The sequence below is a fragment of the Salvia hispanica genome, chromosome 1 (assembly GCF_023119035.1).
Source record: "Salvia hispanica cultivar TCC Black 2014 chromosome 1, UniMelb_Shisp_WGS_1.0, whole genome shotgun sequence".
Classification (NCBI taxonomy): domain Eukaryota; kingdom Viridiplantae; phylum Streptophyta; class Magnoliopsida; order Lamiales; family Lamiaceae; genus Salvia; species Salvia hispanica.
In genome coordinates, this window is record NC_062965.1 from 1175033 (window position 1) to 1187688 (window position 12656).

Below are 12656 nucleotides of genomic sequence, written 5' to 3' on the forward strand. Positions count from 1 at the left end.
GGGTGGGTCGATACGATATATCGTATAAAAAACGTTGTATCGTGTATCGTATCGAAAATATCGATATGAAAGAATTTCATATCGTTATCGTATCGAAAGTTTCGATATGAAATAATTTCATATCGTTATCGTATCGATATTTTGATATATCGTACCGAAATTCGATATATCGTTAAATATCGATATATATCGAAAATAAAATATCAATATATTTTTTAGTGATTTCTTATCCAATTACTGGGTCGATTTCAGCGAGTGTGTGAGTTAGAATGAACTAAATTAAATTCGTTCAGTTCCATTTCAACTGCCGAACCCAATATCTCATTTCAAATTTCTTCCGAAAAGCAGAATTTTGGCTTGATTCGTTGCTATGCGTTTCAGATATTTCCACACCACCGTCGAACGCTCGACTTGGAACAGATCAACAACTAATAATGCGAAAATCAACAAATTTACAGACTCAGACATGGTTAAATGCACGATTGCTATCAGAAACCATCTGCGTAATGGCCGATGTGACGCTGCGTTGCGTTTATTCAACTCCATGCCTCTCAAATCTGAGGTCACTTACGGCACTATGATATCTGGCTGCTTTTCCAGTGGCAATGTTAAACTGGCCCATCAACTGTTCGGTGAAATGCCTGTGAAGAATTTGGTTACTCGAAATATAATGATCAAGGGATATATTAAGAACAACAATCTCAGAGCTTCCCAGCAGCAGTTTGATCAAATGCCTATCAAGGATGTTATATCGTGGAACACAATGTTGTCTGGTTATGTGAAAAATGGGTCAATGGATGAGGCAAAAAGAGTTTTTGACCGAATGCCGGTAAAAGATGTAGTCTCGTGGAACACGATAATATCTGGATATGTGCAGAATGGGTTAATGGACGATGCTAGGAGAATTTTTGATCAAATGCCGGTTAAGAATGTTGTCTCATGGAACGTGATGGTGTTTGGGAATGTGCAAAATGCGTCTATGGATGAGGCAAAAAAGGTTTTTGATGAAATGCCTGTTAAGAATGTTGTCTCTTGGAACACTATGGTGTCTGGGCATGTGGAAAATGGGTTAATCGACAAGGCTAGGAAAATTTTTGATCAAATGCCGGTCAAAGATGTTGTCTCGTGGAACACGATGGTGTCTAGGAATATGCAAAATGGGTCTATGGACGAGGCTAAAAGGGTTTTTGATCAAATGCCGGTCAAGAATGATGTCTCGTGGACCACATTGATGTCTGGTTATGCGAAAAATGGATTAATGGACGAGGCTATGAGAGTTTTTGATCAAATGCCAGTCAAGAATGTTGTGTCATGGACCACATTGATGTCTGGTTATGCGAAAAATGGGTTGATGGATGAGGCCAAGAGAGTTTTTGATCAAATGCCTAATAAGGATGATATCTCGTGGAACACAATGATGTCTGGTTATGTGAAAAATGGGTTAATGGACAAGGCCAAGAGAGTTTTTGATCAAATGCCTATCAAGGATGAAATCTCGTGGTACACAATTTTGTCTGGATATGCACAGAATGGATTAATGGATAGGCGTTTTAATGGCTTGTAGTCATTGTGGCTTCGTAGAAAAAGGAAAACATTACTTCTATTCCATGACTGAAGATCACGGCATAGTGTCAGATATAATGCACTATTCCTGTTTGATTGATCTTCTAGGTCGAGCTGGGCGCCTAGACGAAGCTCACGACCTAATAAAAAGCATGCCTTTTGAGCCAGATGCGAATATATGGAAATCTCTCCTTGGTGCTAGCAAGACTCATGGAAATATAAAATTGGGAGAAAAAGCTGCTGAGATGCTGTTATTAATTGATCCATGGAACTCCTCGGTGTATGTCCAACTTGCTCATTTATATGCTGCTTCAGGTCGATGGGAAGATGCCGAGAGGATTGGATTAAAAAGGAGGGGTTTGGGTGTTGTAAAAACGATTGCGTATAGCTGGGTTGAAGTGTCAATCAAGACTCACACATTTTGTGCTGGAGACTTCACTCATCCTGAGAGTGAAAACATTTGCTCTTTCTATGTTTTTGTTAATTAGTGTGAGAGATGAATTAAAATTTAAACACCGACGATTTAGACAAAATCGATGAAACACTAAAAGAGCAATATGTCTGCAGCTAACGCTCTTAAATCCTAGTTAGTTTGTGATACCACATCACCATGTTTGGTTATTGATTGAAGACATGAAATAACGAGTTCAAAATACTGCTATTTTTGGCCACTCTAACTTCATGATGTCTATTTTCGAGTGGAATGTGGTATCTCCAATGATATCCCCAACAATTTCTGAACTCGAGGATGAATCATAACTGAAAGCAGCGTTATAGATAGATCAGAATTCATGTACAATGTTTTCAAATGAAAAAGAAGAAGAAAAGGAGAACTCACCAGCCCCGTATGCTATTGAAAAGAGGTTAGAGGTGATCCAAGGAATGTATACAGCCTGCAAAAATATCATGGAGATTGTTTCAAAATATATCATTACATAGATTATGATAATAAGAGATTTAAACATGTTAGAATATGGAAAAGAAATAATGTAAGTAAGGCAAGGATCATGTAATTAGTGAGTGATTGATCTTGTATTAATGTGTGATTGATACCACCAAAAATAGGAGATAGTATTACCATTTGTAAATTAGGGTAAGCCTCTATATTAAGAGGCTCACTCCAAACGATGAAATACGACAAAGAAAACAATTCTCCTGCAATGTCTTCTTCCTCTTCTCTCTTGGATATCAATTTCAATATGGTACCAGAGCAGGTTGAGAAAAAGGGACTCAGAATATAATTTCATCACCGTCCATACCAATCCCGACCTTTCAACCAAGAGTAGAAACCTACATCCGGGAAAGGTAATGGGGGGTTTAATTTTAAATTAAACCCCTCACATCCACCTTTATTATATTCCAGTCCCTCCAGTTCCGTAGAATATGAAAATATACCCCATTCTCTTTTTATGCAGTCCTCAAACACTCCTAAATTAAATATTGACCCCATTTACTCTCATATTGTTGGAAAAAGACCCCCAGACTCTAGAAAATTGGAATTTGAACCTCAAATTGATTGCAAAAATAGGTTTCAAGTTCTAGAAAATTTATCTGCAGCCTGTAGTATGTCTGAATCTTCATATAAGGATAAGGACTGGATTTTTGACTGTGGGGCTACTGACACTATGTCATTTGATGAATCTGATTTTACTGGGATGTCCGAACCTCATAAAAAATATGTCCAGACTGCCAATGGGGAATTGCTTACTGTCAAGGGAACCGGAACCATTAATATTTCACCCGCTCTAAAAATCTCAAATTGCCTATATGTCCCAACCTTGTCCCATAAGTTACTTTCTGTTAGTCATGTCACGAAAGAACTGAATTGCACCTTACTAATGCAACCTTCTTTTTGCATGTTACAGGATACTCAGACGGGGACGATTGTTGGGCGTGGCACTGAGCGACGTGGTCTTTACTATGTGGATGAGGTAGCTCAACAGAGTATTGTGTTGCTGACTCACGGATCCGCGGACAGACAGGCTTGGCTATGGCATCGTCGATTAGGACACCCATCGCTAGGTTATCTTAAAATTTTATTCCCTAGTTTTGATAAAATTACTCGTATGGATTGTGATACTTGTTTTTTGGCTAAGAGTCATCGACATTCTTTTAAAGCTAATAATACCCGTGTGGACCAAGTTTTTTCCCTTATTCATTCTGATGTGTGGGGACCAGCACCTATTACGGGAGGTCAAGGTCTTAAATATTTTGTGCTTTTTATCGATGATTTTTCACGCATGACATGGATATATTTTATGAAATCTAAGTCAGAAGTATTTGATAAATTTGTCCTTTTCTATACCTTTGTTCAAACCCAGTATAAGAAAAACATACAAATCCTTAGGTCTGATAATGGGGGGGAGTATGTTAATACCCAAATGCAACAATTCTTTGCGAAAAATGGCCTTGTACACCAAACCACTTGCCCTCACACACCAGAACAAAATGGGGTAGCAGAACGAAAGAATAGGAAACTCCTTGAAATGACCAGAGCCCATCTTATAGAATCCAAAGTCCCAAAGTCTTTTTGGCCTGAAGCCCTAGCCACTTCTGTCTATACCCTGAATCGCCTACCCACTAAAGGCCTCGAAAACAAATCCCCCATACAAGTCCTATCTACCCAAACACAGATACCTCTCCCACTTACTCTTGAGCCTAGAGTTTTTGGATGCTCTACCTTTATTCATATACCAAAACACGAAAGATCCAAATTTTCCCCTTGTGCCGTAAAAGGCGTTTTCCTAGGATATGCCCAACAACAAAAAGGTTATCGATGCTACGACCCCAAAGCCAAACGCATGTTTATCACAATGAACTGTGATTTCGTTGAAAATGAGTACTTCTATCACCAACTTAGCAGTCAGGGGGAGGGAAATCAAAAAGAAACTTCGATTGACCCGCTAAGTTTGTTCCAGAACCTAATCATCAGTCCTATACCAAGTCCTGTTCCCGAAGTGGATCTAACAGAGAAGGTTAGCTTTACCACCGAGCAGGCCTCAAACACACCGGCAGAGACCACTGCGCTCAGTGACAAGGCCCCAATATCTCTGACTGATTATCCTGAGGTAAGGAATTCTGATCCTAGTGAATTCCCTGTTATTGAGACTGACCTTGAGCATAGAGGGGAAACCATCCAAGAGGAGTCAGACACCTCCGGACAGCCTATCCTGCCTCCACGATGCAATAGAGGAGTGCCCCCAAAGAAATACTCCCCAGATTGGAAGGGAAGAAAAGCTCGCTACCCTATGGCCTGCTCCATGACTGCACAGATGACTGAAATGGCACGAGCATTTGAAGCTGCCTTGTATGAGGATGAAATACCAAACTCAGTAGAAGAAGCAATGAAGCACAAACACTGGAGGGAAGCCATGAAGAAGGAGATGGATGCTCTCCTCAAAAACAAGACATGGGAGAAATGTGTACTGCCAGAGGGAAAACGGCCAGTCGGATGCAGATGGATCTTTACTATAAAAAGGCGGGCAGATGGATCGATTGAGAGATATAAGGCAAGACTGGTAGCAAAAGGCTATACTCAGACTTATGGGGTGGATTACGCCGAGACCTTCTCACCAGTAGCCAAGATGAGCACAGTGAGAATTCTATTATCTGTTGCAGCAAATCAGAATTGGCCTTTACATCAGCTTGACGTCACTAATGCCTTCCTACATGGAGAACTAAAGAAAGAGGAGGAGGTATACATAGAGGTTCCTCCGGGCTACAATGGTGAATTTGGACCAGGAGAAGTATGTCGCCTAAAGAAGACACTTTACGGTCTAAAACAGTCACCCAGGGTGTGGTTTGGACGGTTTAGCCAGGCGATGCAGAAGTATGGATACCGGCAGAGCAACTCTGACCATACTCTCTTCCTCAAACAACAAGGTGATAGCATAACCTGTCTTCTGATATATGTGGATGATATGATAATCACAGGAAATGACTCAGTTGAAATCAAGAAGCTGCGAGAAAATCTTTCCCAAGAATTTGAGATGAAAGATCTAGGAGATTTGAAGTACTTTCTGGGAATAGAAGTCATGCGATCAAAACGTGGGATATTCTTGAGACAGAAGAAGTACGTCCTCGACTTGCTAACGGAGACAGGACTACTGGAATGCAAGCCCGCAAAAACACCAATGGTACAGAACCATGGTTTGAAGATAGAAGAAGGAGCCAAACCAGCGGACAGAGAGCGATACCAACGTTTGGTTGGAAAACTGATCTACCTAGCCCATACAAGGCCCGATATCGCATATGCAGTCGGAGTGGTGAGTCAGTTCATGCACAGCCCACAGGAAGAGCACATGAATGCTACGATGAGGATAGTAAGATATCTTAAGGGGACAGTTGGCTACGGAATTCTACTGAAAGGTGGAGGGAATTTAGAAGTGTCCGGATACACCGATGCCGACTGGGCAAGCAATCCTATCGATCGAAAGTCAACAGCTGGGTACTTCATGTTCATGGGCGACAACCTTGTCACTTGGAGGAGTAAAAAACAAAAAGTGGTTGCACTTTCTAGTGCTGAAGCTGAATTCCGAGGAGCAAAGAGTGGAATAACCGAAATCCTATGGATACGGAGACTTCTTACAGAAATTGGCTTTCCACCTACTCAGAAGAGTCAACTATTCTGTGACAACAAGGCAGCAATCAACATAGCAGAAAACCCAGTCCAACACGACCGGACGAAGCATGTGGAGATTGATCGGCACTTTATCAAGGAGAAGATTGAGAAAGGAATTATTGAGTTGCCCTTTGTCCGCTCAGAAGATCAACTAGCAGACATCCTGACCAAAGCAGTCCATTCAAAGGTGTTTGAAGAAGTATTAGGCAAGCTAAGCATCGGAGATGCCGTTACTTAGCTTGAGGGGGAGTGTTAGAATATGGAAAAGAAATAATGTAAGTAAGGCAAGGATCATGTAATTAGTGAGTGATTGATCTTGTAATTAATGTGTGATTGATACCACCAAAAATAGGAGATAGTATTACCATTTGTAAATTAGGGTAAGCCTCTATATTAAGAGGCTCACTCCAAACGATGAAATACGACAAAGAAAACAATTCTCCTACAATGTCTTCTTCCTCTTCTCTCTTGGATATCAATTTCAATAATACACAGTAGCACCACGATTAAAGCAAGCACAAAATAGCTATGTAATGAATATAATGGTGTTCAATGCTGTGTGTGTTTATTTAGTCAAATGGAAATCCATGTAAATATATGAGTGTCCAGCAGATTATGGAAAAAAATCACCGTAATAAAAGCATGAAATCAGCAAAATTGATGAAATCAGCAAAATTGAAAAAATCAGTAAGAGATAGTACTTGATAAGGGCTGTGCAAACAAAGGAGATATGAGAATATTTTGTAACAGATAGTTTGTAAGAAGGAAAAGACGATACCTATCCATAAATTTCTCAATATGCTCTTTATTTTTTTCAAGAGCACCCTTGTCTTCTAAAATATCCCTCTGTCAAAAAACAATAACTGGTTATGAGTTGCTAGCTACAAGATCAACGCCTCAAGGCAATGGTAGAAGGATGGATGAACAAATTGCGACAGTAACAGTAAAATACAGAGCAAACGCCTAAAGCTCATACGATGGTGATAGGCATGGATTCCCTAAGTGAACGTGCTTCGTTGTATCGACTGCAAAACGGTACGAAACAATTGAGGTCATGAGACAATGAGTTGCATCAAGATACTATATCCAAAACATCAATTTATTGGCATAATAATCTAGAAAGTATATTATAGTAAAATACATATGTTGAGGATATTCATATTCACAACATAGAAATCGGGTAGAGAAGTTACCTTTGTCCATGATGGGAAAGATATTGAATACGAGATAAGTGAATAGGAACAAACAAAATACGCAGCAGAAGAGTCACAGCTGCAATTGATGCCCACCTAACAAAAATCCCAATGAGATGACTTTACCAATCACACTCAATCCAATCAACAATTTACTAGTATAACATTGAGCTTTAAAATAAGAGGTTAGGTTCATGTAAAGCAGATGATTTTGTCTTAGGAGAAACATCCTCACCATTCTAAACCAGTGAATGAGTGCATGTATTCAATTATGTTCATGTTACTGACTGATATGTTTATGTTACTGACTGAACCTGCTGCTGCAGTGGCCATTTCATTCACGACTGGAGCAGCCTCAACTGCCTTATCAGCCACCACACCGATCACTCCATTCAAATCTTCAGCAGGGGCCTCAATCTCGGAAGGCACCTTTGACATATTTCTATGGAAAATCAGCCCATAGCCTGTGGGAACCTCAGAATGCATAACTCGAGATACATTTCCTGATAGCAGCCCATAGCCCGTAGGAACCTCAGAACGCATGAGTCGAAGATTGCCAGCGTTGTTTCTGGATATCAGAAAATTGCTGAGCATCTCAGGATTCGTTTTCGCAGGCAACTGCTCACGGTCGCTGCCACTAATGTGCGACAGTGAAGGCGAAAATCGCTGGTGCTGTTGGTAGAACAACTTCGATCTAGCCATGATGCTACGCCTGTAGGCCATTGCTTCCGCGTCCTACAACAAAAAGGAACGGATGAAAACAGTTGATTATAGATTCAATCAACTTCAACGTAACAGTATAAGCTTAAAAAACACATCCCACTAACAACATACAGAGCAAACCTTTCTTCACAATTAATAACAATTTCCACTAAGCCTAACACAAAATTATCTACGATTTACATATAATGCTAAACTAAAAATTTCACCACACACCGTTGACTCGAATTATTTTAAACACGAGAATTACCCGCAAGTGTACGGGGCTAGTGTAGCAATAAACAAGTAAGAGTATCGTATCCACGAAGACAAATTGTGCAACTCAAGTACCACGAACCGATTTTGACTCCTATCTAGAAAATCCAAAAAAGTTGGTTTTGATTTTGAAAAACAATTAAAAATAACAAGACAAAAGCACGCAACAAAAGACGAGTTTCAAGTAAGAGAACGAGGTAGAGTCTTGGATCCAACTACAACAAACACGATGTGAACAACTCAACAACTTCGATTACCCATTTGAAGTCTCTAGGATTACTAGAAAAGCCGCTAGTCTAGACTAAGCCCTCTCTCGAGTGCACTTAACCAGTTGATTAATCACTAATATTGAAGTCTCCTTCTAATACGTCACAATTAACTCCTTAAAACAAAGAGCTCAAGCCCTCATCTAGAATTCCTTCTCTCGAATGCAAATTATCTAGGTGTTGATCATTCTTTTATCAATGCTAATTAGGTATCTCTCGATTACTCAAAACTAGGTCAACAAACCCAATTGGTATCTAAGCAATTGAATTGAAAAGACACAAGAACGAAACAAAGAAATCACAAGAGCAAAGGTAATCAAAAGTCCTTGAATTAATCAAAAGTATTCATTGTAATCTTCACCAAAACTCTACAAATGATTTAGCTACTCATATTCAAAGCAAATTCACAAGAGAAATCTATAGAAAGTGAATTGAACATAGGAAAACTAATAGAGATACTCCCAAAGGTGAATTGAATGGGCAAATCGTCTTCGTCTTCAAACTTGTTGATGAATCGGACTCTTTGTCGCTTCAATCTGCTCTCAAATGTGGAAACTGGTTCTAGGGCGTGTGGAAAGTATGCTGGAGTCGAACCCTAGGTCCTATTTATACCCGGGGCGAAAATAGAAGAAAATCAGTAATTACGAGCAATTCGCCCGGCCGGGCAATTTTAAGTGACAAAACGCCCGACCGGGCGTTCTCCTTAACCGTGACCTTCCACAAAACGCCCGACCCGGGCGATTTCAGAAGGAAAAACGCCCGGGGACAGTGAATACGCCCGGCCTGAGAAGCAAAACGCCCGGCTTGTTTAGTAAAACGCCCGGCTTGATCTTTTGTCTGCCATTTCGTTCGTTTCCACCTGTTTTGACTACAAAAACTTGACAAACTTATCAAAACACTAAAGTAAGGGATCATGGATGAAAACTCGAGTAATGTGCTACAAAATACTCAATTAAGCACTTTCAATCGTCCAAAATACTTGTTAATCTACGAGTTTATCAACCGTACGCATTATCCAAAATCAGTCATTTCATTTCACAGTAACACTTCAGAAAATTCTAAAATGTGCATCAGCTCAACTTTCACAAACAAAGCATGGAGGCGATTTGTTTGTTTTTCACACATTTCGAAGTTCGCCATCAGATCGCAACAAAATTCCTCCTTAGAATGAGAAAAATTAAAACTAAACGGAAAAAATGAACATTTTCAAGCATATTATATGATCTACATTACACAATTAACGGCATGCATTTAACATAAACTCAAAATAAAAATCTTACTAGGTTTTGGAATCGGAAGAGAGAAAATCAGGAGAAGTGACGCAAGTTTAGGTGGTGGAGGAAATAGCTTTCGTGTTGGTATGCGAAATGTAAATGATGTGAGCATCCTTTAGTAAATGACTTAGTTTCTTTTGGTACTTATTTTTTCAAACCATTTCATTTCTTTTTCAGGATTTATTTGTTGTTATATTCAAATACCCCATCAATGAATCAAAATTGCCTGAAAATAGTACGTACTATATTTTTAAAATTGTTTTACAAAACATAGCCCATTAAAAAATTCTCCTATAATTTTTTTCTTCTTTCTTAATATAGTAATCTCTTTTTTATTAGTATGTTTTCTTTCTTAATACTATCCTAAGGGCATCACAATGCAGGGCTTTATAATGAATTTCATTTTAGCTATAATTTCATTTTTTTTCTGCCAGTCAAATAAAAAAAAATTCATTTCACCACATACTTCGAACACGAACTAGTCTCATTTTTAGATACAACTAAAAATATCTACAAATTAAGTTACGCGATAAAACTAATTAAATTTAAATTCAAAGAACTACATTAATTGAAGTGAAAATAATAAATTAAATTCCAAAAATTAAATATTGAAAATTATGTTAATTTGAACTCCTAAATTAAAACCTCAAGTATTACGTGCCAACTCCCAAATTTCTTCGACTAGAGCATGTTGGAGTTGGTCGTGAGCCCGCATCCTGACAGATGTTGGAAATATATAGGATCTATGTTGGAGGAGTAATTTAGTTTGGAGGAAATATTTGAGAGGAGGATGGGTGGAATATATGGGAAATGATTTACGAGAGGTTATGTGCGAAAACTAAGAACACTTTATTTCTCAAACTTCAACTTCACAACTTCTTCGACTTCTCAACTTTTCAACACCTGCAAAATGTCACAACTCTCCCCTATTTATAGGATTCACTTCATATTCTAGAATCATCTATTTGATAATTTTATATTATAAATATCTAGATTTTTGATGAACTCCAATGCAAATGCTTGAGCATATCCCACTGTGGGACCAGGCACAGTCACCCCTCCTCCCATCATTGGCTCAAAAATAGCCTTTAGCATAAAGGATTTACCCTTGATATTGTTACCTACAACAGCTTATTGAATGGATATTTGAAAAAGGGAAGCGTGGATGAAGCTTGGCTTCTTTTTCTTGAAATTCCTAATAAAGGCTTGGTGCGAGATAACCATACTTATAATACCATGATACACGGATTATTTATTATGAGTAGATTTGCCGAGGGTTGTAAACTTTTCGAGGATATGGAAGACCAACATCTGCGTCCTGATTTGCAAACTTACACTATGTTGTTGGATGGGCTGTGTAGGAATAGAGAGATTAATGAGGCTGTTTCGTTGTTGCGCCTGATTGAAGATAAAGGATTTACCCTGGACGCAGTCACGTACGGTGCTCTCATAAATGGATTATGCAAAAATGGAAAACATGGCATTGCGAGAGTTCTTTTCAATCAACTTCAATCAAATGGTGTACAACCTAATGTTCAGATATATACTATGATCATTGGTTCATTTTGTCAAGAAGGGTCTTTCGAGGAGGTAAAACGTTTGCTGGTAGAGATGGAGGGTCGCGGGTGTGGACCGGATCATGTAACATACAATGTCATCGTCGGGAGTCTGCTAAGGCGAAATGAGGTTGACATGGCAAGATCATTCATGGAAGAAATGCGGGAAATGGGATTCTCAGCCGATTCTGCAACTTCCTCGATACCAGATGGAGATGATTTTTTCCTCAAATTGATGAAGGACCTTGCACCCAAGTAATTTGTATCCGAGTCCTTATCAAGTGGAGGTTAGTGATATTATCACCTTTCGTTATGCATAATTACAATTCTTGAACTTGTTTTTTGCCTTTTCTAAATTTCAGTTATTTCCTGTTTCATATTGAGGCATCCAAGAAGTTGCATTTCAAGAGATTTTAATCTAAAACTTGTATTTAAACTACTTATTTTAGTTCAGGTTGTGTTTGTTCCCATGGAGGAGTTGTTGTTTCTAGTGCAGGGCTAGGATTGATGCTGCCAAAGGTTTGTGTCTTGGTGCTTCAAGTCGGGTTCAATTTTTAGAATGCTTGTGATCAGGGACGGACCTAGGCATAGTCCAAGCCACCGCTCCAGCGGGGGCTTGGCCGGTGCCGGTGCCGGTCCTAGTACTTCCTGTCTTCCACCACATATGGCTGTCTGTGTCTTTGCCGGTCCTAGTACCTTTTAAATTTTTTTTACGGAAGAAGAAAGGAGAAAGGGAGAAGAAGAAGAAAGAGAAAAGGGAGATAAGTAGAAAGTAATTATGATAATTGAATTTACAGCTGTGTAGGGCCCTAATCTATTATAAATCGTAATTATGATAAGTTTGTTTCGAGATATTGGGAAAAGTGCATTATCAAGTTTGCATTTTTGTTTTCATTTTAGGAATAATACTAGTATATGCTACGGAATAAATTTCTTGAGTTTATAGCATAATATGAATTTTACATAATAAATTGTTTTACTTACATATCTCCGTAATGTCACAATTTATGTGTATGATCTATCTTAAAATGTTAATTTAAATTAATCTAGTTAATTTATTTAAAAATAGAATATAAAATCATGATTTTTTAATTTTTATTAGACTATATACTTTTTCTTTTATTGTTTTTTTTCTCATTTTAGTAAAAGACCATTGTCTTTTAAATATTTTCAAAAGATAACATTTTAAAATTGGATAATATAATTGT

The 12656-nt window shown here is 38.6% G+C and overlaps 2 protein-coding genes, 1 long non-coding RNA gene and 1 pseudogene across 3 annotated transcripts; 2 read left to right on the plus strand and 2 right to left on the minus strand.

Annotated features, from left to right (window-relative positions):
- Positions 1 to 466: 466 nt before the first annotated feature.
- Positions 467 to 2051, plus strand: LOC125210048 (annotated as a pseudogene).
- Positions 2052 to 2128: 77 nt separating this feature from the next.
- On the minus strand, positions 2129 to 2848 carry LOC125200740. The gene is made up of 3 exons (XR_007172750.1): positions 2642 to 2848; positions 2402 to 2456; positions 2129 to 2322 (listed from the first exon to the last, which is right to left on the minus strand). It is a non-coding gene; the product is annotated as an uncharacterized LOC125200740 (long non-coding RNA).
- A 4306-nt stretch (positions 2849 to 7154) lies between these two features.
- On the minus strand, positions 7155 to 8100 carry LOC125210228 (mitochondrial inner membrane protein OXA1-like). The gene is made up of 3 exons (XM_048109798.1): positions 7613 to 8100; positions 7378 to 7473; positions 7155 to 7209 (listed from the first exon to the last, which is right to left on the minus strand). Exons 1-3 carry the CDS (start codon positions 8098 to 8100, stop codon positions 7155 to 7157), a joined length of 639 nt encoding a protein of 212 aa, XP_047965755.1.
- Positions 8101 to 11188: 3088 nt separating this feature from the next.
- Positions 11189 to 11865, plus strand: LOC125210249 (putative pentatricopeptide repeat-containing protein At1g12700, mitochondrial). The gene is made up of 2 exons (XM_048109815.1): positions 11189 to 11703; positions 11811 to 11865. Exons 1-2 carry the CDS (start codon positions 11189 to 11191, stop codon positions 11863 to 11865), a joined length of 570 nt encoding a protein of 189 aa, XP_047965772.1.
- Positions 11866 to 12656: the final 791 nt, after the last annotated feature.

Excerpts from the sequence above, each read along its gene's own strand:
- LOC125210228 (XM_048109798.1), bottom strand. The coding sequence starts at position 8,100 with ATGGCCTACAGGCGTAGCATCATGGCTAGATCGAAGTTGTTCTACCAA. Across the intron at positions 7,474-7,612 it reads TCATTCACTGGTTTAGAATG|GTGGGCATCAATTGCAGCTG; the intron begins GTGAGGATGTTT and ends GATTTTTGTTAG. Across the intron at positions 7,210-7,377 it reads CTTTCCCATCATGGACAAAG|TCGATACAACGAAGCACGTT; the intron begins GTAACTTCTCTA and ends ACCGTTTTGCAG.
- LOC125210249 (XM_048109815.1), top strand. The coding sequence starts at position 11,189 with ATGGAAGACCAACATCTGCGTCCTGATTTGCAAACTTACACTATGTTG. Across the intron at positions 11,704-11,810 it reads ATGAAGGACCTTGCACCCAA|TTATTTCCTGTTTCATATTG; the intron begins GTAATTTGTATC and ends TCTAAATTTCAG.